This window comes from Athene cunicularia, assembly GCF_003259725.1.
Source record: "Athene cunicularia isolate RWA chromosome 15 unlocalized genomic scaffold, athCun1 chr15_part1, whole genome shotgun sequence".
Lineage (NCBI taxonomy): Eukaryota > Metazoa > Chordata > Aves > Strigiformes > Strigidae > Athene > Athene cunicularia.
Genome location: NW_020799121.1, coordinates 7,890,611 through 7,913,383, shown reverse-complemented (window position 1 = coordinate 7,913,383; position 22,773 = coordinate 7,890,611). Strand labels below are relative to the sequence as shown.

At 43.8% G+C, this 22,773-nt stretch overlaps 1 protein-coding gene across 9 annotated transcripts in view; it reads left to right on the top strand.

Moving 5' to 3' along the window:
- Positions 1–22,773, top strand: part of FBRSL1 (fibrosin like 1) — a 399,022-nt gene that overhangs the window by 372,895 nt on the left and 3,354 nt on the right. For 4 of the 9 annotated variants that reach the window (XM_026859707.1, XM_026859706.1, XM_026859701.1 and 1 more), the window contains 11 exons: positions 58–311; positions 4,653–4,888; positions 7,074–7,124; positions 8,063–8,158; positions 11,502–11,573; positions 12,140–12,178; positions 13,047–13,118; positions 14,418–14,550; positions 18,658–18,735; positions 20,520–20,603; positions 21,627–21,867. In XM_026859707.1, coding sequence (XP_026715508.1) covers positions 58–311; positions 4,653–4,888; positions 7,074–7,124; positions 8,063–8,158; positions 11,502–11,573; positions 12,140–12,178; positions 13,047–13,118; positions 14,418–14,550; positions 18,658–18,735; positions 20,520–20,603; positions 21,627–21,867 — 1,356 coding nt within the window. Of the gene's footprint in view, positions 1–57; positions 312–4,400; positions 4,562–4,652; positions 4,889–7,073; positions 7,125–8,062; positions 8,159–11,501; positions 11,574–12,139; positions 12,179–13,046; positions 13,119–14,417; positions 14,551–18,657; positions 18,736–20,519; positions 20,604–21,626; positions 21,868–22,773 lie in introns of all 9 variants that reach the window. The other 5 variants (XM_026859700.1, XM_026859699.1, XM_026859698.1 and 2 more) reach the window with 5 other exon arrangements.

Sequence of the window (22,773 nt, the reverse complement as noted above, 5' to 3'; positions counted from 1 at the left end):
CCTTTCCTTTCCGTGTCTCTCTCCCCCTTCTTCCCCCTATCTTTTTTCTCTCTGCAGCCGGAGCAGCAGTGCTAGCAGTGCAACAAGCATCAGCCTCCCGAAACACCTTCCCCTCTCTCCCCAGATTCCTCCGCACCATTCCTCCGGCCCGGCTCTGCCCCTCTCCATCTCTAATCTTGCTACCTCGCACTTCTCTCTCAGATCGCAGGCCCAACACCAGCACCATCCGGCCATGTTCGCCACCCCACCCACGCTGCCACCTCCACCAGCGTTACCTACCAACAGCCTCGTGATACCAGGTCACCCTGCGGGTAGGTTCCCTTCTTCTTCCAGGGCTGATCTGGCATGCATGCACTGGAGGGTGTTGAGAGATGGGCTGGCTGGTGGGCAGATAAAATAAAGTGACGCAGACCCCTCCGCAGGCGGTGTGTGCTGGGACTGTGAGAGTGCTCGTGAAACAGGTAGGAGACCTGGGCGTGCTTTACCAGATGAGAAGTTGTAGAGGCAGCACTGTAAGAAGTCTTCGAAACAAATTTTTCCCAAAAAATCCTTTTTTCAGGGCATGAGTTGTCCAGTATGGCATTCCACAGTCATCAGGCATTTTTTAGATTAATGAAGGTCTGATGTACAGTTTGCCATTCTCTGCTTCTTACTCACCACTCTAATGAAAGCTGCTGCTGTTAGAATTGACTTGAAAAAAATGTTTGTAATCATCCCAGAAAGTTGTTCTAACTGAACACCTATTCCCAGCTCTGATCCTTCAACAGGCAGCACATCCTGCTGGCAGAGCAGGATCCTCTGCCTGCGGCAGCACAACCTCTCTGTGTGCCTGCGGCTCCTTGGCCTTTCTGTCTGAGGCAGAGACAGCTCAGCTGACAAGCTCTGCTGTTCAGCTCTCACTATCTTTGCATCCTTTTAAAAAGTTTCCTTTGTTCACCCAGGCCCCCATTTTATTGTCACTTCTGCCCTAAATGCCCTGTTTATAGCTTATTCATTAGCCTACAGCTGTCCCTGGAAGAGACCCTGGCAGCTGGATACTTCCCTGCAACTTTTACTTGCTGGGGCCTCCTTTTGATCTGGCATTTGACTCCACAACTAACTCAGCAGGGATTAAACAGGACAAGCGTTTTGCAGAAAACGCACCCTCTGTTTCCTGTGAAGCCAGTTAAAGGAACAAGGAGAGGGCAGATTTGCTGTGGAAAAATCTGATGGCCTTGCATCCACTTTTTTTCTTCCAAGAGCTAAATAATGTCCCATTATTTATAACTGCTTCTTTAAAGGAAAGAAAAATGTGAATTGATCCAAAGCGAGCTCTCAGAATGATGATAGACAAAAGTGCTGTGGGTTCCTAGCCAGAAGCAGGACCACATAGGCCAAAGCTGCCAGCTTTCACGGGCCCTGGCACCATCTAGAATTTCAACCACATGGCTGGGAAGATGTTGGCAGCACTGTGGGAGACCTATTCATTGCTTCCCCTGTTTAAGGCAAAGGACTACTGTGATGGAGACTTTGAAAGTATTGCGAAAGGAAATAGCAATGTGCTCACTAAAAGCATGATATTGCAGTCACTGAAAGCAAGTATGTTTTCACCATTAACTTCAGGAGGTGCAAGATCAAGTGACCTATTCACATTCAGCAGCTTGCCAGGAAATGGTAACAGTCTTGCTCCTACTAAAAGGATTTCTCCTGCAATTTAAGCAGGAGAAGCCTAAGTTAGTGGAGGGAAAGGTCTGGGCGTCTAACCCTGCAGACAGTGAAATGCCTCTTGTCTGCATTCTATGAAATACCTGCAAACTGGCACATCATAAAATCAATACAGAGCGCTGCAGAGCCAGGAGCTTCTGTTGTCATTCACATAAAAGTTTCTTAAAAGCAAACAATATTGCTGAACAGCCCTGAAGAGCTGGAATCCAACTGCCACTAGCAGCATAGTCCTTGCTGTGCCGCTCAAGTGCTTGTGTGCTCTCAGTAAAAGCACCAGCTTAGAAAAGCCATCAGAGAGGGTATGGCCCTTTGAAGTCTCCTTTTTGTCATTTTCCCACCACCACCCCATCTTCGGAGGAGAATATGCTCTTCCTTTAAATTTACTTTGGCCCACTTGTTGCTGTTAGCAAGAAGAGAAGCAGAGCTCCTGCATTCACTGACAGTACAAATTCAGGTCTCCGAATAACAAGGATGCACTTCTGGTGTCATTTCTTCCCTCTGAAAGCTAAAGCTTACACAAGTAACTTAGGATCAACCCTTGTGTGGGCTGCTGCCTTCCACTCAAGAGCACCAAGGCTTGCCCTGATGTAGGATACACAGAGGAAACAGCAGTCTTTGTGTCTTCTCTTCTGAACTTCAGGGTAGCTAGCAACATTAGCAGGATTTACCTTTTTCTGCCATGTCCACATCTTGTGTGCACACACAGCAGTAGTGTTTGTGCTTTCAAAGAGCTGCTCGGTTACTCTGCTCCTAATTGTGTTATTACATGGGCAGACCTGTGGGACAAGGTGTCACAATCAGGCACAAGAACTTAGTTCTGATCCTAACATTGCCCAGAGCCCCTCACTCGGCAGTTCCATCCTTACTATGAAGCAGCCACACCTCCAAGTGCCACACCACTTCTCCAAACATCTCTGGGCCTTTTCTTTTCCTGACAAAGGCCAAAGTTGTCGTACAGGACTATGGGCTGGAGCCAGCTGCAAATCTATCAGTCTGACTTCAAGTCTCTTAAAGAAATTGGATATCAGAGCACTTACAACTGCCAACTTGCCTTTTATGTCTCCCTCCAGAAAAGTGGATTATCTTGATGCTAACATAAGTATTCAGTTTCTTTAAGTCATGCCAGATTTAAATGCGTAAACACACACACATATGAAATCATGCTCATTCTCTAAAGAGGTTAGGTTTTGGACCTAAGTGCTTTCAGCCTAGGGTTTTTTTCTCGTTTGCTTGCTCCAAAGAGAAGCCATTAGACTTTTGCTCCAGTGCTTGAGCTTCAGTATCACAAGCATATACTTTCCGCTTTTGTATTACAACGATTGTAGCAGTACACAGTACTTACTCTTATCAGGTACATTTATTACTGAAAAGCAAATGACTCAGGCACCCAAAATTCGCTTTCAGAAGTGAGTTTCACTAGGATATAGGCTTCTGAGTGGTAGTAGAGACCTTGAAGTTCCCCATCACAATGTGTCTGTTTTTAAAGATCTTAACCATGTCACTTCAGAAAGTGATTGATTTAGACATTTCTAATGTTACTTTAGAAAATCTTAAGTAAAAGAAATGCCTGCAGAACACGAAAAGCACATGTATTCTTTTTCCCCTTTATATTCAGTGCTGTACTTTAAAAGGGGTGTTACAGTGAAAGAAGTGGGTTCATATAGATTCAGAAGCAAGCAGGTCAGTCAGGACTGGGTATATATCACCCACAGCTGGTGACACAGGTTGCTCTCAGCTTAGAAAATATATAACATGTTGGGTGCTGATTCCTTCTTGAAGTCCTTAGGCAAAATCACAATTGAATTTCATTGATACCAGCAGACATTTTGGGGAAGTGGACATTTGTCCTTACTGTCTTCAGTCATGTCATTTCTAAAGTGCTGGTGTCCTCCATGGCCCTAAATCACATTCAAATTCAGGGCAAGTTGTTCTTCCAGAGGAAGGTGTGGAGAAGAGGCAAGATGTCATATAGTAGAACATTTTGAGCCAGTTCAGTGTTTCTCCTCTTATCCACTGATTTCTCCATATTTTCTCATAGGAGAAATGAAGGCAAGAACAAAAAACAACAATTACAGCCTGTTAGAAATTTGAGGAAAGTACTGCTTAATATATTTAAGATCTAAAAAAAGCTTATTGCAAAGAAGGCCTCAATCTGTAGGAAGGATGTTCCTGATCACTGTGAGCATGTCCTGGGGCTGAGAAGGGGGAGGATGGCACAGAGACTTGTTGAGAAATGGCCATCTGAGCAGGTAGTTTCCAGCCATCCAAATCCATGGTTATCTCATTGAGTTGTACATCTTGTCAAAATTTTACCTCTTAAGCACATACATGTTAAACACACACGTTAGGCCCACCATCCATTTTCAGTGTACGTCTGTGCTTCTGAATTTCAAACCTCCAAAGGAAACAGGTCAGTATTACTCATTTTAAAGCGAGCCATTGTCCTCGAGGGTGCTCCCCAGCATCTTGCTGGTGTGGGAAGGTCCGGCCACCGTGCCGCGAGAGCAGACCTCCGAGGTCCGTTCCCGGAGAGAACTCGGTGCCGCGGCCATCAGGTGCCGGGGAGGAGGAGTAGCCCGTCGGAGCTGCGCGGGGGTAGCGGGGCCGCGGGCGGGGGGCCGGGGGCGGATGCTTGCTGACGCCCCCCGATGATGTTTTCTGCTGTGATGACTCATGGTGTTCTCTCTTGTCTTTAGATACCAGCCTGTTGATATCATTCAACCAACCAATCATGTATTGCCAGCCTCATTCGGGGATTCTGATTGGTACTTTGTCACAGGCATCTCTCTTACCTCCACCAATGAGTCCTCACGTAGAAAACCACCACAGCATGACCTGCAGAAACAGGGAATGCCAGGTGAATATTGACTCTTTCTCCTCCGTCTTTGTGGTACTCACAGGCCCACGGGCCTCTGTGTCTTTTTTTTTTCTCTCTCTCTCTCCTCTAGATCACGAACTGCTCAGGCAAGAGCTGAACAACCGGTTTTTGGTTCAGAGTTCGGACCGGGCCGCTGCCTCACTTGGCCCGGTGCCGCTGCTGAGAGCGGAGTTTCACCAGCACCAACACACGCATCAGCACCAACACACCCACCAGCACACATTCACTCCTTTTCCATCCAGCTTGCCCCAGACGCCGCTCATGCCGCCCTCTGCACCTCCCATGGTGCGTACCCCAGCCCAAAATGTGAGGATAAGTAGAGCATCTCTGGTCAAAAAGCCTAACCCACTCTTGTCAAACAAAACCCAGTCCTCTTCATTTCAGCCAGGCGTGCTGTCCCTGCCCTTCCAGCCTGGAAGCCTGGAGAGACAGGCCCAGCACTCCCAAAGGGACCCCCTTGCCATCCAGAGCCTCCACACCGAGCCTCCAGGTCCCCCACACTGCTACCCATGAGCAGATACTGCACCCATGAGACAAGTCCAGAGTCCTTTTAGTTTCCCTTACTCCGTGTCCTCCTGTGTATTTCTATTCCCCCTTTCCCAGAGCCTTGTGCCATGACACACCAAAACACACCAAGAAGGACGCCACAAAATCAGTGGCCTCCAGTACAAACACAGTCCCCACAACTGTTTGTGGCAGGGCAGATTCCACTTGCTTACCCAGAGCTCTCACCGCAGCGCAGCATCTCATCTGATACGAGTTTTGTCCCTCTTCTTCCGAATTCCCTAATCTATATCAATTTTGGCATTTATTATTTGATTACATCAACAAGCACTAGCTTGTGTGTGGCTGGTTCTTACAGGAGAGATCCTACTGGCCATGTAATAAGTGTTAGTGTTTTGCCATTGAATTTGCTTCTAACACAATGGGACTTTGCTGCAGCTGTTACAAAATTGTTAGAGATCTGCTACAAATGGATTTTGTCAGTACTTTAAAATGCACTCTCTCCCCATTTCTAGCAATTACTTTGTGAGATTGAAAGAACGAGATTCAGCTTTTTTCCCCCCCTCTCAGTTTCACACTGTGTCCAAAATGTAGAAACAACCCTCGTCTGCTAAGGCTAGCAAAAGCTAGGAGTAACAGCGAAAGCAGCTTTTGGGAAGAACTACCAAGAACTCAAGGAGCATAATGTTTCTCACTTTTCTTTCCCACTGCTGACTGCCCGATGACATTCTTGGGTTGTAATCTGCTTAGCAGCAGGACAATTAAAAGTAATATTATCCACCCAAAATCCAGCCTCAGGTGTTTGCTCAATGTACTCATGTGTAAACACCTTCCCTTCTTTTCTTGGTCTGTGTAAAACAATCTCGAAACTTTTCTGAGAAACCTCCTGTGTTATTTAAGAATCCTGATATCCAATCCTGCGAACAGCTCCCTCCCCTCCCACCCATGCCTGTTGATGTCAGCCTTCATAGCAAAAACAGCTTGCAAGGCTCTTTTGTTATATTTCACTCACATCTTCTTATATTCCACTAGATCAGGTCTGCTAATCCCAACACCAGAGAAGAGTGTTGAAATTTACAGCTGCATGTGTTTGGTAATTTATGGTATTTACACTGGAGGGGACATGGCTCCAGTAATAACTGTAATTAATGAAATTACAAATCTACTCTCCTGCACATAGAGGAGCGTGAAACAGCAGCTGACTTGCCAAATAAGCAGCTTTTCATGGGGTCCTACAGCTCCCTTCCCTGCCTTCTTCCCCGCTCCCTCCTCCCCAGCAGAATGTACATACTGTTCAAAAATGCAATGTATGTATGCTTTGGTTTTGCTTCCAAGGTGGTACAGGACAAATGGTCATGAAAATAAATACGGGGCTCAGACTGCACACATGGAGGTGTTAAAACCCCATGCTGGAACGGAAAAGGTTAACAACCACCTTTTCTCTGGGGTGCTCTCTCTTTTCTCAGGGGAGGGGGAAATATATAGAGATTTGTGCATCTAAAGTAATTAAGCCCTTTTCCAAATTATTTTGGCACTTAGAGGAACCCAGAAAATGGGGAATTGGTATTGGTTGCTCCACAGTAGACGTTAGGGTCTAATGGAAAACATTCCCTACCTTCTAGTCTGTGATCTAGTTCAGTGATCCTGGGGCAGATCCCAGACCTAGACCCGGAGCTGAATTTCCCTGCGTTTTGCTGCGCTGCAGGTACAAGGACTGCTCTCTTCACATAGTGCCTCCAAACAGGGTTCTGCAGTGAGACTCAGCAGCCCCCAGCGCAAGCCGGGGTAGCACCTTTCTGTCTCCGGTAGCTTTGGGAAAGCAGTCAGCTCCCTGATGAGCGAGTGTGGAACCACCAGTCAGTTCTGCTCTGTTAAATGCTGTACAAACAGGCCGCGATTATTTGTCTGTGTTGAAATCCTGATGTGTCTGCTACTGCCAAAGCCAAACTCACCTGTTTCCTTTTTTTTTTTTCTCTTTTCTTTCCAGTTTGACAAGTACGCTCCCAAATTAGACAACCCTTACTTTCGACATTCCAACGTGAGTGCTTACCTTTCTAGGTGGTGTCTTTGTTAATGGTTCTGCTTGCACTTCTTTTGCTTGTTTTTTGATTGATAAGTAGTGTTTTGATTCATTCATTCCTAAAGCTCTTTTTCCATCTTGATATTTATTTTTGTTAAGGTACAAAATTTTCTTTGGGCTTTTTTTTTTTTTTTTTTTAATCTTTGTCTACTGCGTTTTTGCTGCTGCGGCTCTATATTGCTGTGCCTGGGATGGCAGGGAATGCGCAGAAATTGCTAAATCCGTGGTCATTGCAGTATCTTTGCAGCTGGTGCTTCTCACAGTGCAGCAGCCTGGAGTGCATGGCTCTTTCACAAGATTTTGCTCAGGTCACAGGAGTAAGTCAGACTAGTGGTTTCTTCCTGGTGCTCCCACTGCTCCAAAGCACAAAAACTACATGTTTTGGGACGTGTAAAACCGCTGTATGTGCTCAGGAGAGGCCTAAGCAAAACTTAACCCAACGTACACAACTACAAGGTGGTGTGCATGTTGCCTATGGTTGGTGTGCAATGCAGCATCTTGTAGTTCTTTTTTTTTTCTTTGAAAATTAAAGCAGGTCACATTTCAAAACAGAATCAGTTTGTTTGCTACTGCAGAAAAATGCGAAGTTAACCGCCAGTTAAATTAAACCCCAAATTATTCTGATTCCTCCAAAAATGGTGAATGCTCTGTGCTTCCTGCAATAGTCCACAAATTTCAAAGGCACACTTGTTCAGCACTATCTAGAAAATTCATGAGAAGAGTGCATTTTCCAAGTTTTGGCTTTGCTCTTAAAATTTTTGAAAGCAAATTTAGCGTGTATTTTCACTGTGGCACTTGTTCAACACAGTACTATTTTTGTATGTGCCAGGCTTGGCACCTTCCTCCATTATTGTTCAAGTTGTCCTGTGACATAAGCATCTCTTTTTCTTTTGTAGTTCTTTCCAACCTATCCTCCAGCAATGCCTGGAATGCCACCCATGCTTCCACATTCAGGTCCCTTTGGGTCACTTCAGGGAGCCTTTCAACCTAAGGTACAAACTTCTTCTTATGAAGGCTTTGTTCTTTTGCTGGGAGAGAAACTGTATTCAGAGTCACGTCTCTGGTGATTTTGTAGCACATGATTTAACTAGCAGAAGTGCAGCACAGGGTTGAAAGCGATCACCCCACAGATCTGTGAGCATCCTCTGCACAAAGCAGGCACTACAGATCATTCCTTGAAAAGGATATAGTGGTTCACTTGGGAGGTCAACTGAAACTGGAGGAGAAGCATACAGTCAAATGCATTATTTGATTGAAATATTTACAGCTAATAGTAGACCAATGAGTCTCAAATCATTTTATAAATATAATGGTCTGAGATTGCAAAAGATAAACTGTTTTTTCCCAGAAAAAAAAAAAGAGAAATTGACTGTACAAGTGTGGGAACAATAGGGAGAGACTGCTGGAAATGTGTAGAGCAGTTTGAAGGAGCTGAATTTTTATTCCCAGCTCCGACACTGTCTGACCTTGGGCAAGTCGCTTAAATCTTCTGTTCCTCAGCTTCCTCATCTATAAAGTTATCTTGCAGTGGGTTTTATAAGGAATGATTAATGCCTGCAAGCTTCTTTGAGATAGTGTGTTTGAAAGGTGCACTGCAACTGTAACATATCATTACAACTAGAACTGATTGGCATTTGGAAATGTTGCCATGATAACCACTCTTTTTGACAAATTCTCTGGTGTGCATTTCTTTTGTTTTTTTTCCTCCCAGTCTTGCTGTTTTTATTAATATTTTTAAATGTACGGAAGCTTAAATCCCTCCAAATAAGATGTATTATATAGCATTTGTTTGAAAATGGGGCATTTACACCATTTGTCAGGTGACATGTTAAGCTTCCTTACATACTGTGATTTTAGAGATTTATCTTAAACTACATTTCCACAGACCTCTGCTACTGTGTTAGAAGACTTGAAGGACCATCACTGTAGCCAGCCCGTTTCTGTTTGCATTTGGAAAGTCATTTCCCTAACCATACCAAGCAGGGTGTGCTTCCCTCAGCAGTCTCACTGAGTCAGTGGAAGTCAGTAATTAGCAACTGCTGCAGATAAAGCTTCTTACAACCTTCCTGCTTAATTTTTTTAATGGAAGCTGGAGTATTTCCTCAGTGACCATTGAATCCCTTACATTATTTTATTCTCTGGATACATTACAAATAGCAAAGTCTCTAAAACATTTTTTTTTTTCAACAAGAGTTCTGTATGTAGTGACTACAGACATAGAAGTTGCATCTAAGCAGAGGGAGCAAGAGGGACAGAACGTAGCTGTCCCTTGATGGAGTTTGTCTGCCAGTGTCTGCCATTGTCACTACTCTTGCAAGGCATGCCGGGGGGTCCCTACAGACCCCAAGTTGTCAGGGTGTGAACTTGACATTCCAAGAAAAGGAACTGTACAAATAAGGTGGAATTGGCAAAATTTTGCTAGGGTGAAGATAGGGTTCAGTTTTGCCATAAGGCTACTGTTAATGAGGAGCTTCTGATACACCAATAGCATGCTCTTTTGGTTTTCATCTCCATTATAGCGCTTTAGAGATACCATCTCGCTGTAAAATACCATTAGACCAAAGAGAAGCAGTTACAAAGTGAGAAAGAAGAAGTGAGCACCGACCCTTTACATTTTTAAACAGTTCTTAGTGCTGTATTTTAACTAGCTTTTAATTCATTTTAATGACATACATAGAACATTTGCTAGCTTGAGTTTAAGCAGCACAAGGTCACATTCTGGTGCCATGGTTAATCACTAACATCACTTGATCTCTGGACGATGCTGTATTTACACGCAATCTAACATCTGAAAAGAGGGATAGGTTGAAAAATGGATCTGCTGCTTTGCCACATTATTTTCCAGTTTCCTAGAGGAGACAGAGCTGAACAGCTGGGCAAAGGCACTGTAGTCGTTACAGCATCATTTTTCCATGCTCTCCCTCCCAAGCTGTTTGACTAAAGCCTTCATAATCACTACAGACCTGATGATTTGGTTTTGGCACACTGATTCCTGCACTTCTTGCTTTCCAAAGCAGAGGTCTTGGTTTTGCTTTTCCCCTTCCCGTGTCAGTTGCCTACAGCTGTGTGTGTAAATCCACTGCACATAAATCCAGGCTGACGGTAAACTTCTCAGTGGGTTTCCTGAAGGCCATTTCTCACAAGCAAAGAACTTGAAAAGGTCAGAAGTATTCAGTTTACTTTGCTAGAGGAAGCATTCACATCTTTCTCCAGGGGACAAAGGGACAGGATGACACCATGCTATTAACATGTTGTGATCTTAAAGCTCTTGCCTGTATGATAGCTGTAACTTATTTGCCACCTTATATATACCTCAGCTGTCAGACAGGCCTTGAGAGCACAGATCTGCCTGGGGAGTTCATTGACTTACCTACACACACACACATGAGAATTCTCTTTTTAGTGAGTCCAGAAGTTAGGTGGCCTTAGACAAATTAAAACCTATCTTCCCTCCCACACCCATGATTTTACTCATTCTTCATACAGTTTGACTGTTTGAAATCTACTGTAATTTGACCTAAACTCTGAGTGCAGTAATCTCTTGAGGAATGAGGTTTAACCCATCTGCACTCAGCTGTGTGGAGGCACCAGGTGCAGTTGCTCTGGGAGTGGGAGATGGATGAACGCCAGAGTGAGAAGACGAACAAGTTCTTGGGGATCGTCTAGGACAGGGCAACAGGTGGGATCCGGAGGAGGAGGAGGAATGGGGATTCATTCAATGAGGTGTTTAATTCTTGCTGTAAAATGATGGGATAAACAATGCAAGCTATAAAAGACCCACAAGCACCTTCTAAAGTTTCCCATTTTGCCATGTCGAAGCAAATAGATGGGCTGTTGCCATTTTAGCCATTGTGTTATCTAACGCCAGTCAAAGAGGGGCCGTGGTCCAATAGGTGCAATAAGGGACTAAGACGATGGAGTTTTTCTATTCCTGACTGCAATACTGGTTGCTGCCTGAAACATGGAGGGAGTCAGTCCACCTCTCTCCTTTTCTCTCCTGCTGCCTGCCTGTTTTGTCTGAAGAATAAGCTTGGGGGGGCAGGGACTGTCTCTTCCCATCCACTTGCATACTGCATAGCACAATGGGGTTGTGATTTCAGTGGGGCTTAGGGTGCTGCTGTAATACTGTTACTGCTGCTAAATAATAATAGATGACATGGTGGTTAAATGCTGTTGGCTGTCAGTAAGAGATAACATTTAGCCCTAATGTAGCAATACGCGTGTTCAAAGCACAGTACAAACATGGACTAATTAATGCCGTTAACATCAGATTGAGATGCTAAATGTACCCCTAGTATGATACAGTATTATTCATGCTCTATTCTTGTCTTTCAGACTTCAAACCCTATTGATGTAGCAGGTAGACCAGGCACAGTCCACCATACACTGCTGCAGAAGACTCCAGGGGTAGGCAACAATATATAACCCTTCTTTCAGCTTATCTGGATTTACAGTAAACACAGGTATTGCTCATAAAAAAGAAGAGCAGCTGGTGAGCAAATTGGCCTTCTAGACTCTGAACGTGGAGTCAGAACAGAAATTTCTTTTTCTGGTGAGACAACAGTAGCCTCTGCCAGTTGTGAATACAAAGGGATGTATTGACTTCTTTAAACAAAGTGAGAGGGAAATGGGGCAGGAAACCCCTTCAAGGTCTTTCCCCTAAGCATTGCTTGGAGAGCAGTTTTATGCGCTCCATTTCAGAACATTATAAAGCTTGGAAAAGCACTGGCACTGTTCAGTTGCTGGCATGAAGCTGCTTTGTTTATCATAAAATTCTGCTGAGTTTGGTACAAGGAATGAAAGAGAAGTTTTAAGTCTCCGTTAAGCCTTTTAGGTTTCCCATGTCACAGGGGACTTCTCTGGAACATTGCTTTCTAAATGCTTTTATTTGTTCAGAGGAAGGAAGTTCCCCACCTTTCAATATTTGGCTAGTTTTAGAAAGACTAATTGTTCCATTTCTGCTTTTTCCATAGGTGTCAGACCCTTATAGGCCTCCAGTAAGAGTAAGTAAGGTTTGTGGGGGATTTTCTATACATATATATATACACACTTCAAATATTGTGCATGTGTTTTTGAAATTTAACATTTCTAGTAGAAAATTTCACACTCATCCTTTATTTAAAGTGAAATGTCTTAGTGAGCTGTTAGCTATTTCTGATTAATAACGTTTGGGTTGTATTCCAGCCTTACTTTGCATCCATTTATGTGCATTAATAGTTCACAGTATGAAATAAAGGTCACAGAAATAAATGACTGTGAGCATGGACAGACATTCACCAGCAATCAAATTCGTGGTGGCTGAGGTCAATGTGTTTTATTTGTGCTTCAGATGTTCCACAAAAACACCCTACAGTGAGTACCGCCGCTCAACTGAAAAACAGTAACTCGTTCAGCTGTGGCACTACTCATCCCTGGTGATTGTTTGTCCATACCCTTTCCTCCTCAAATGCAAGCAGCCATAATAACCACACATGACTTAGCTTGCAGTGCAGCGGGGATGAATGAACAGGGCTCTTTGGAAACAGAACTGTTAACTATTAGTTGCTTTCTCTTAAGCATGGCATACTGTTCTTTGCTGCCATTTATTTCAGTTTATAAAGGAGGGAGTGCAAGTAGGAAAGAACAAGGCAGGGATCTCAGGTCTCCATGAGACGAGGAAGATATCCCACATACCACATTCTTCCTGTTTGTTTCCTTCTTAATTTAAACATCATCTGCTGCAATACAGAAAAAAAATGTTGATCATTTATTGTGCTGTTTTAGTAATCAGCCTTTCTCATTGCTTAGCTGCCTGTTTGACAGTAAGGGAAATGAAACATTCTATCTGATGGAGATTGCTAACATATAAATTAATCTAAATTCTTGTGCTTTCCATTGCAGAAACCCGGGAAGTGGTGTGCGGTTCATGTACAGATCGCCTGGCAGATCTACCATCACCAGCAAAAGATAAAGGTAATTCAGACGGTTTCTGGAACAAAGCCAAGTCTTTTGGCTTACAGATTATGTTTTAGTGAGTAATGAGCAGGAAGCTGTTACCGTTGGTGATTCTCAAACTTGCCTGTATTGATTAACTAACACTTTCAATCCTTCAACATTTATTGTAGCAACCATAAAGTTTATCTGAGGGCAAAGGAGTTGGGTTGAAGTATAGCGAAATGAAAAGGAGATACTAAGTGCACAGCCAGAAAGAGAAGAAGGGAGGGGGAAGGTAATTTTGCCCCAAATCCATCTTTTTTACAACGCATACATGTTGAATATCATTTCCCTTCTCTACTAGTACCTCCTGTGGAATGTGGAATATTATCCCATTCATAATGAAATGACCAATACAGTGAAGAACATGTTACAAAACATAGAGCAGGCAAGTAGATCGATAGTTACTGTGTTAGAGGTAGTTGGGCTTTCTGCACTGGGCAGAGGGAGGGGGCTTAAAACTCAAGAGGTAACACGATGTAGATACCCCAGGGTGCTGGAGCAGGCTCCCAAGTTCCCTGTGACCGGCAGCATAGCTGATAATGGGGCTTCAGTAGCATTCATTTTTTCATAGCTCTGTTGTAGGTTTTTTGTCCTATTAATAAAAACTATTCAGTGCTTAAGTAGGTGCATTGTAATTAGTGCCTCTACAAGTGGTGTATGTCCATTTTTTTTATAAGCAAATATCTATTGATCATCAGCTATTGAGAGACTTACATGACGTAGGTGCAGTCTGACCATGCTCACTTCTATAGGGGAAGGATAAAAATAGCCTCTGGAGGAGCTTCATAGTTTTCTTCACCCTTCGCCCCTTGTCTGCATAGTAAGCTATACTAGCTGCAGGGAAGGCATAGTCTAGGAACATCTTTCTATCCAAACTGGAGAAGCGAAACAGACGAGTCCGTCACCCAGCTCTCAAAACTTCTGTCGGCAGCTTTCCGCCTGCAGAATATTTTTTGTCAGGCTGAGAGCGCCGACTGATCCTGGGGTGCGGCACGCTCAGTGTATCATGTTGCATGCTCCACTGTGTGTGCTGAGGGGCTGAGAGCTCACTTCAGACCTTATTCATGTGGATGAGGCAGGCAGCTGAGAGGCTGTGGAGCGAAATGGCCTTACAGACGCTGTCAGAGCATGACTGCAGTACGTGACCAGAGATGCTGCTGTCACTCTCGCTAACTCTCCCTGGCAGGGCTAAGCAGGAGTGAGCCTGAACTCCCTCTCTTTTTCTCTCATAAAAAAGGAAGTGTATAATGAGATTGTTTTTATATCATTTGACAGCAAATGCAGCTGGATCCCCACAAGCTAGAGATAGGTGGTAAACTTGACCTGTTCAGCAGACCTCCTGCCCCTGGAGTGTTTCCAGGCTTCCATTATCCACAGGATCTTGCCAGGCCTCTGTTTTCTACCACAGGTAAGGAAAGATCATCATTTGTTGCAAAATAACCCCAAATGGTCAGTATATGTAATATGTGTCTCTACAGCTACGTATGCCTCAAAAATCGAAGCAGACAAGTTAGTTCATAGGGTTATGGAGGCACTGGCAACTGCTGTGACTGGGGCTCTCGGAGCTGCTGGGCTGGGCTCTGCCGTTGCCTCCAGTGCAGGGTGCTCTGCACATCACCAAGCTGCAGCAGTTGGCTCTTACATTCGTGTCTGTGCAGCTGGTTCTTATGTTTCCTGATTAATAGGCTAGAGAGTGATTTTAAAAAGCGATTTTGACAAAACACTTGAAAATGTTTCCATTGCACAGGACTGAAAGTGGCCCCTGTCTCTTTCTTGCTTTTATACTTGCTGTGTTGGTTTTCTCAGCTCCTCCATTCACCACGTTTCTGTTTGTTTTCTGAAAACAAGGAGGTTTTGTAAAAAGAAGACTTCAATAACAGCATTGAAAATATCACAGAAGGTGTATTTGTGAAGTGTTTGGTTTTTAAATATAAAATTGCCCTATGTTACATGGAGTCCACCAGTCTCTAAGGCTTAAAATGGCATATTGAATTTAAGAAAAAAAAAAAAAAAGAATCACATACAGTTTATGTTGATCAATTGCTTTCCAATCTGTTGGAGAAGTAATTGCAATTAATGCAATTACCAAAGTGCAGTAAGCTTCATTGTGCTTTTCTTGATGGCTCTGACCATGAGAGACTGCAACTCTGACATTCCGAATTTGGAGGTGACTGGTACTGTTGTTGATTTCCATCTACAAACTTTGGTTTTGTTCTCTTCCTCGGGGCTTAACTTTCCCCCTAGACTTTTTTAAGATTTTCTTTCTGTGTTTAAGATGCCAATGTCTGCCCTCTGTATGTTATTAATTGACAACTAATGTAATTTTCTTTCCTAGCTTTACTCTGGTTTATGATGCAGTGTTGTGTTCTCATTCTAACTCAGTGCAGGCATGGCTGTATTCAGCCTTGGTTCAACCCTGTTGAAACAAATGAGGTTAGAAGTGTTACGAATTTTGTCCCAAATGTGATAGAAAAGCATGATGAGCAACAGATGAGAATGAAGCTGAAATCTCAATGAGAATTGAGTTTCAAATGCAGCTGTTGGATAGCCTTCAGGAACTCTGGTGATGGTTCAGTTGGTCTTTGTGCCCTTATCTGTGGATGGAAATTGTTAACCATCAAATGCTCATTTCCACCACATACAACCAGTGCTGATACTAGCTGTACATTGTAGGATGCTACCCTGTATTCTGGAGTCTGTAAAGGTACTTTGATAGCACGGCGCCAGGGTATTTACTGCACTGCTTGGATGCATGAGCACAGCTGATTTACAAACCTCTGACTGTTTTCCTATGGCAGCTGCCTCCTTACCGCTGTCTTCAGTTTGTCCTGTGTTGTCATTACAAGAATCTTGTTTCATGCATGGTTTTGCTACTGAAGGCTATAGTGGGCAGAGTTTAACTGAACAGGCAGAAAAGCACTAGTTCATTTGGTATCTTGAGCTTTTTCTCTTAAAGATGCAATCATGGCTTTCTTCTCCATTCATAAAAGCAAGAGGGGAAATAGTATGGAATAGATACATTAAAGAAGGTGAATTAATAGAAACCTTTCACTAGAGATAAACAACCTTACAGCAACTTGTCCATGAGTATATTAATCACAAGAGCCATCACATGGTAAATCTAGGTAAAGAGTGCTATCAAAGTGAACAAACATTGCAGCAGTAATATATAGATGAATAAATCTTTTAGCCTGCAATATCCGAGGCATTCTTTTCACCTTATCGAACAAGCATGCAGTTGATGTGAATCATTGGTTCTGCTGCATTGCCTAGTTACTGTGGGAGACATAAGTTATCTTAGGGCCACCTGTCTTCAGGACGGATGTTCAGCTGCCTGGCAGACGCTATATTTAATAACTACCTGACAGCCTGCAATGCTGCTCCTGGCTTTCTCCGGAGGATTTTTTATTATCAGCCCATGTAGTTGAGTTTGTAAGCCGTCTCCTTTGAAGAAATCTCCCATCCATTATACACCTTCTGAAATCTTAAAGGATTAGAAAGATGACAGTCTCCATCCGTCTTGAAGCATTGGAGCAGTCAGAATGTTTATAGATAACTCCAGGTCTCGTTGCCATGGTCTCTCTTAAGTTTCCTCAACTCATTTTCTGACTGCTTAGGTTTGTGGTGCCCAAGCTGGTGAGGGACACACAGTCCTGTCTCCCTCTCCAGTTTTATTGTTTGCTCATGTTCTGGACACGAGTGTGTTTTACAACAGCCATCTGTTGTTGGGCTCTGTCACCAAGGAAGACCAGGTCGGGGACTGACCAGCACCTCCGTAAAACGCTGTTTGGGCTGTGTTTGGGATGCAGTTTCTCCTGTGCATGTTAATTTCTTCCCTCCATTTCCCCTGACTTTTGCTGTGACCTTCCGTAGTGTTGCCATGACTGATGATACATGGTGCAAATGTGCATTTGATGTGGCTTGGAGATGAGGGGCAGGAATTTAGCAGAGCAGATCTGCCACCGGAGGGAGTCATTCATATGGGCCACAGACAGGGCAGAAGTCTTTGTGGTGAAGGTGACAGGAAAGCTGGAGTGCCAGGTGGTAGGAGAAGGATCGTAATCCTCTTTTCTATAATATGGAGTTGTCACTTGAGAAGGCAGTGACTGGGTAAGTGAGCTGTTAGAGAAGAGCCCATATTCACACCCAGTATGTCTGCTGCTGTTTGCTAGAGTTGACCTGTTACTCTTCCCAACATTAAGGGAAGGTAACTTTTTACCAACAAAATAGACAAGATGAAGAGTACTGAGGAGCTTTACATAGGTGTTGGTCTATTTTGCACATGATGTAACATGTCTTTGGGAAAGTGCTGCTTCTGTCACTGTGTGGAATTACTAGTTTCTAACAAAATGAGACAGTTAATGCACAGGTATGGCAGGGCTTGCTTTCTGCAAGGGAGGCAGAAGTTGTGTTTTCTTCCAGGCAGCATCTGAAAGTTATGATAATTGCTAATTCTGCTTTACCTGCAGTAGTGGAAGTACTGGCAGGAAGGAGGCACCGAGAGGGTGTTTGCAGTCTAAACAGTTGGAGAGGGCTGCTCTTGTCAGTGTAATACTGGAGCCACAGAAACATTTTGTCACACACATCTGAAACAAATATTCAAAAGTTGATTTCAGGTGCATCCTGAAAATCATCTGTACTAATCTTAGGGGGCAAAAGCCAGGCCCGTGAGACTGCACAAACATACTGTCGTTTGCAGGGTACATGAGAGTTAATGTTCCTCCCAAAACCATGTGTCCCAGCGGCAGGTGACACCAGTGCTTTTCACGCTGTGGTTGCAAGCCCATTCATGTTCGATGTGTCTGCCAGCAAAGGAAGCAAATCTCTCATTTTCTGCTCTGAAAGCACAACAGAATCTTCAGCACAAGCCTGGTCCACCTTGACGTACAGGGCAAACAAGCTTGTTTCAGCCCATTCTTGTCCCTTGCCTCAATATACTGTAATCCAGCATGCTCAGCAGTGGTGTTCCTTTCCCACGAGGTTGCATAGCACTGTAGCAGTGTGCAGTGTCTAGGAAAGGGAAAAAATAACCGCGGGGGGAGCCTGTGGATGCAGAGACAGATGTGAGAGCGTAGATGGAGCTCTCAAGGGAGAGGCATGATTGATGTTCCCTGCATGCCTGTCATTAACTGGTGTTTCATATAGACTCTAATCAGTCACTTCCGAGCACCTTCTGTCTGGGCCCATAACCCGGGCTGACCCTTTTTAATGTAAACACAGAGTAATGACTGAAAATGCCAGACAAAGAGATTCACTTCCTCATTACCACAGGTGAGCAGTAATGCTCAGTGCAAGGTCTCCTCCTGCCTCCTAGTGCCCACAGACTCCTTTAAAGGGCACTCAGAGAAATCCTGCCTGTAGCTCACTCAGCTGGTGTTTAGGGTCTTCCCCTGCCTTTGCTGTGTTTAAATCTGGCCTGTGCCTTTGCACTTGGTTCTTGAATGTGATGGCCAGGACCTCTGTGAATGCAAGCAGTCACTTGCCACTGAACTAAAAAGGGACCTTGTTCTCACAGGTGCGACACATCCAGCCACCACCCCTTTTGGTCCTTCACCTCACCACAGCAGTTTCCTGCCTACTAACCACTTGGCAGGTAAGTGTAAGTAAACCCTGCCTTCACCTTTAAACCTCTGACCCATTGCTGGCTCTCTGCTGTGGTCCTGCCTTGAGGCACTGTAGCACTAGGGGAGGGAGAGGCTTTAAACTGTCTCAGGAACCAGAAGCTAGCCAGCTTCTCGCCCCTGCCAGCTTCCCAGCACTTCCCCTCTGCTCTCCTCCAAAGGAGAAGGGCAGGATCAACAGACCCTCTCCTGCAAGAGAAAGGGGCATGGCAGAGCAGACAAGTCTGTCACTGATGGGACACTGCACAGGAGCTGAAATTTGACCTGTAGAGCCCTTCTGTGCTGCTGAATGTGCCCAAGGCAAAAGGGAAAATTTATGCAGAGGTATTTCAAACAAGCCACGGCTTAAAATGGGCCCCTCCCATACCATTTCCCACCTATGAAAGTTCTTGGCTAGGTTCTTTTAATAAAGTTCAGTGAACAGTTCCTGGCAAATAGCTGTTCTGCACATTTTGCCAGCCTTTCAGTTTCCTAATTGGCAGTAAGTAGAGCCTGATTTTCTCAAATTTCCTCATTTTAGAAGCTTACAAGCAGCTCATTGCCAATTAAAGTTCAAGCTCTGTTGATTAATGTTTTAGTTACACTCATCCAATCAGTAAATGTGGCATGCCACATGACCTAGTAGACTTTTTTCTGTTGCAAATACCCAGATTTACATCAATTCATGAACATTCTGTCAAAATTAACTGTATCTCTACAGAGTCACTCAACTACTTAATATCAAAGGGGAAGGGCAAGAACAGCTATTTAAACATAAGTAAATAAGCAAATAGCTGTTTGCTTAAAGATCCAAGCTAGTTGTGCTGTTTGCCTTGATATTTTAAATATAAGGATATCCATGAGGAAGTGGAGAGCAACACACCTCCTGTAACATGGCAAGTTAAAGACTTTAAAGGAACAGTCAAAAAAGCCACTGGGCAGAAGGAGGAGTTGTTTAGAGATGACCAGTAGGAAAGGAAACAAGGACACTGGTATGATTTAACCCATAGCTATGTCTGAAGAAACCTGAGTCAGGCTGTATCTGCTCAGAGAGGAACCTCTTCTGATGATGGTGCCTTTAATGTAAAAAAAAAAAAAAAAAAAAAAAAAAGGCAATAAAAACTTATAAAAAGAAGTGCCAGTAGCCAAATAGTCAGATACCTGACTAGGAAAGTCAAGATTCAATTTTTGCCTCAAAAGGATACAAACCTCCCATCCCTTTGTCATAGTAGCTCCTAAGACTACATATTATTTCCACCATAACTGGGATCAAGGAAACTATTATGGGAGAAGATGTTGGCACAAACAGGCCAAAGTTAGTAAGGATGGATGTCCGTAGCAATTAGCTTAGGACTGTCTCTGTGCTCTATTACAGGGAGGGTAGAAAGTTGTATACAGAAACAAGTGAAACAGTGCGTCCCCGCAGTATGCTGACAGAGGAGCCCCATGAGGCTTCTGCTATTAGTACTGATAAGAAAGGAGAGTTATAGCTCAGCAGCAGCCACCCTAATTTCAACTATTAGACCTTAATTTCTAGCTCGCCTCTGACTGGCATACAAAAGTTTATTACAGCACCTGTTTGCAGAGTGAGCACTGAATCCCTTCTCCATTTTAACGTGATGGGAATTTTCTGTGCAAAGAACCTTGCAATGAGAAGGATCAGCTTAAAGTCTGGCCTAATCCTACTTGGATTCAGACCGTTAAGAAGGGGAGGGGTGCGTTTCATTCTCCAACATTCTTGGCTAAATGCCTGCTAAATCCCTGTTTGCCTTTCCAGATCCATTTAGCAGGTCAAGCACCTTCAGCGGCCTTGGGAACTTAGGCAGCAATGCCTTTGGAGGATTAGGCAGTCATGCTCTGAGTAAGTACTGGCTGGGTTACTGCAGACAAACATCCCTTCCAGAAAAGCCACATGCTAATATTTACAGCAGCTGGTGGTAGTTTTTAAAGAAGTTTAATTCCTAACCTCCATTCTCCTATCTGAAAACACTGCACCTAAGATTTCCAGGTCTCTGCGGTGGGAGCTTTTCTGCATGTCACAGACATCACTAGCTGTGCTCTGTGTCTCCTCACTGCTGAGGGTTGGTACCTTGTGTGCTCCTAGAGGTGCTAGAGCTGTAAGGCCCCCCCTGAGCTCTGGGACCCTATGGGCATCTAAAGTAACACCCTTCAACAGCGAAGATGCATAGTGGAACAGCTGTTGATACTTCTCCTAATTCAGCGTGTAGACTTCCTCTGTAACCATTGCCTGAAGTTTAAATTACCTGTATAAAATGATTTTACTTCAAAAACATGTTACCTGTAGGCAAGACATGCTTGAGAGCCACACATAAGAGAGCATGCTTTTGCAACTCATGGTGCAACAGAAATCAGCTGAAGATTGATGGAGGAAAATCAAGTGACTGTTCTGAAAAGCCTACAGCCAAGCTCTATTTTTATACACACACATACATACCACCAAATAGTCTGGTTTCTTTAACAAAAAAGTCCCTGAATCCTCAGCTGGAGGCAACTGATTGCTTGTAACTACCCACAAATTGAAGTTTTTGCCAGTGAGAGGAGCTGAGGAAAAATATTGCTTTTGTGCTGGAACCCTTGCTGGGGTGGGGGGAGAAGAGGAGCTGGGCATTTTCAGTCATCTCTGAGTTACTCAGATGTACAGTTAAAGCTTCCTCTGCCAATAGAATTAAAAGAGATGGTGGATCTTACACCCAGTGTTGGAGGTATCTCTGTCCACCTGTTAGTAGCTCCCCTTCACCATTAGCCTCCCCATTAAAAAGTCTTGAAAGGACAGTTCTGGTTGTGATGAACATTGTGAAAAATGTATTTGTAATTATTTGGTTTGAATTATTGTTAACTCTTCCTCCCCCTGCCATTATTCTAGCTCACAACAACATTTTTACTCACAAAGATGGCCCAAACCTACAGAATTTCAATAATCCCCACGAACCATGGAATAGACTCCATCGGACCCCACCGTCCTTCCCAACGCCTCCCCAGTGGCCCAAGCCCACCGATTCTGAGCGAAGCTCCTCGGTGACAAACCATGACAGAGACAGAGAGCGGGAGCGAGAGCCCGAGAAGAGGGATCTTTCTCTGAGTAAAGATGACAGAGACAAAGAGAGGTAAGCAGTGGGTGCTTTTGAGCACTTTCTCATGGACCTATTTTTCCTCTACATTTTTTCTAATTTTTCCAATTGTAAAATAATCATTGAAGCAGCTGATAGGCCTCTCCCTCAGATGAGCTCAACACAAAAAAAAGACCTCACTGCCTTTTAGCATTTGTCCTCTCTGGAAATATGGTAAGCCAGTCCCTGCTAGTAGGTTAATAAAAACCACCAGGTTGAGGAAGTGAGCATGTTGTGTTTGCAGGGTATACTTGGCTGTTTTCAATGCAGTTGCTTTAGGAGTGCTGTATATTCTGAAATCATGAAGGCAGGGTTGTGATGGGTCCTTTGGAGACAGTCATAGTTCTCATTAATGTACAGATATGCTGATGAATTCAAATGTTGGCTGGACATTAACGAGATAAAAATGCAAATGCCTGTATCTGGTGCAGTGTGCATGAACCATTAGCAAAACTGATTTTTAAAAATTGCACTGTAGACAAACCCTTATTAATGATGACAGGTCTGTATCACCTGGGCTATAGATACTTCATTAGCTTCCAGTTACAAGATTTTGAAGCTGCAAAACCCTTTATATTTCAGAGCCCAGTTGTCTCCAACAGGCTGTTTCTTTGTAGGCAATAACAACCTGCAAGGCTTAGATGTGTGCATTTGACTAGTGATAGGGGCTTCATAGTTTTCCTGGAGTGCTTTTAATGACATCTTCAGGCAGTGCCTGTGAACAAGATTAAATGGAAGCAATAGGCCAAAAATCATCTTGCTTTAAAAGCTATGTTGTCCGACACCCGTGCGTGGATAGTCTATCAGACAGGACTTCCTGGGTTTAGTGTAATTCATTTGCAAACCAAGGCTACTTTTGTCTCAAGAGTATTCACACAGGGTTAACATCTCTATTACATTTTT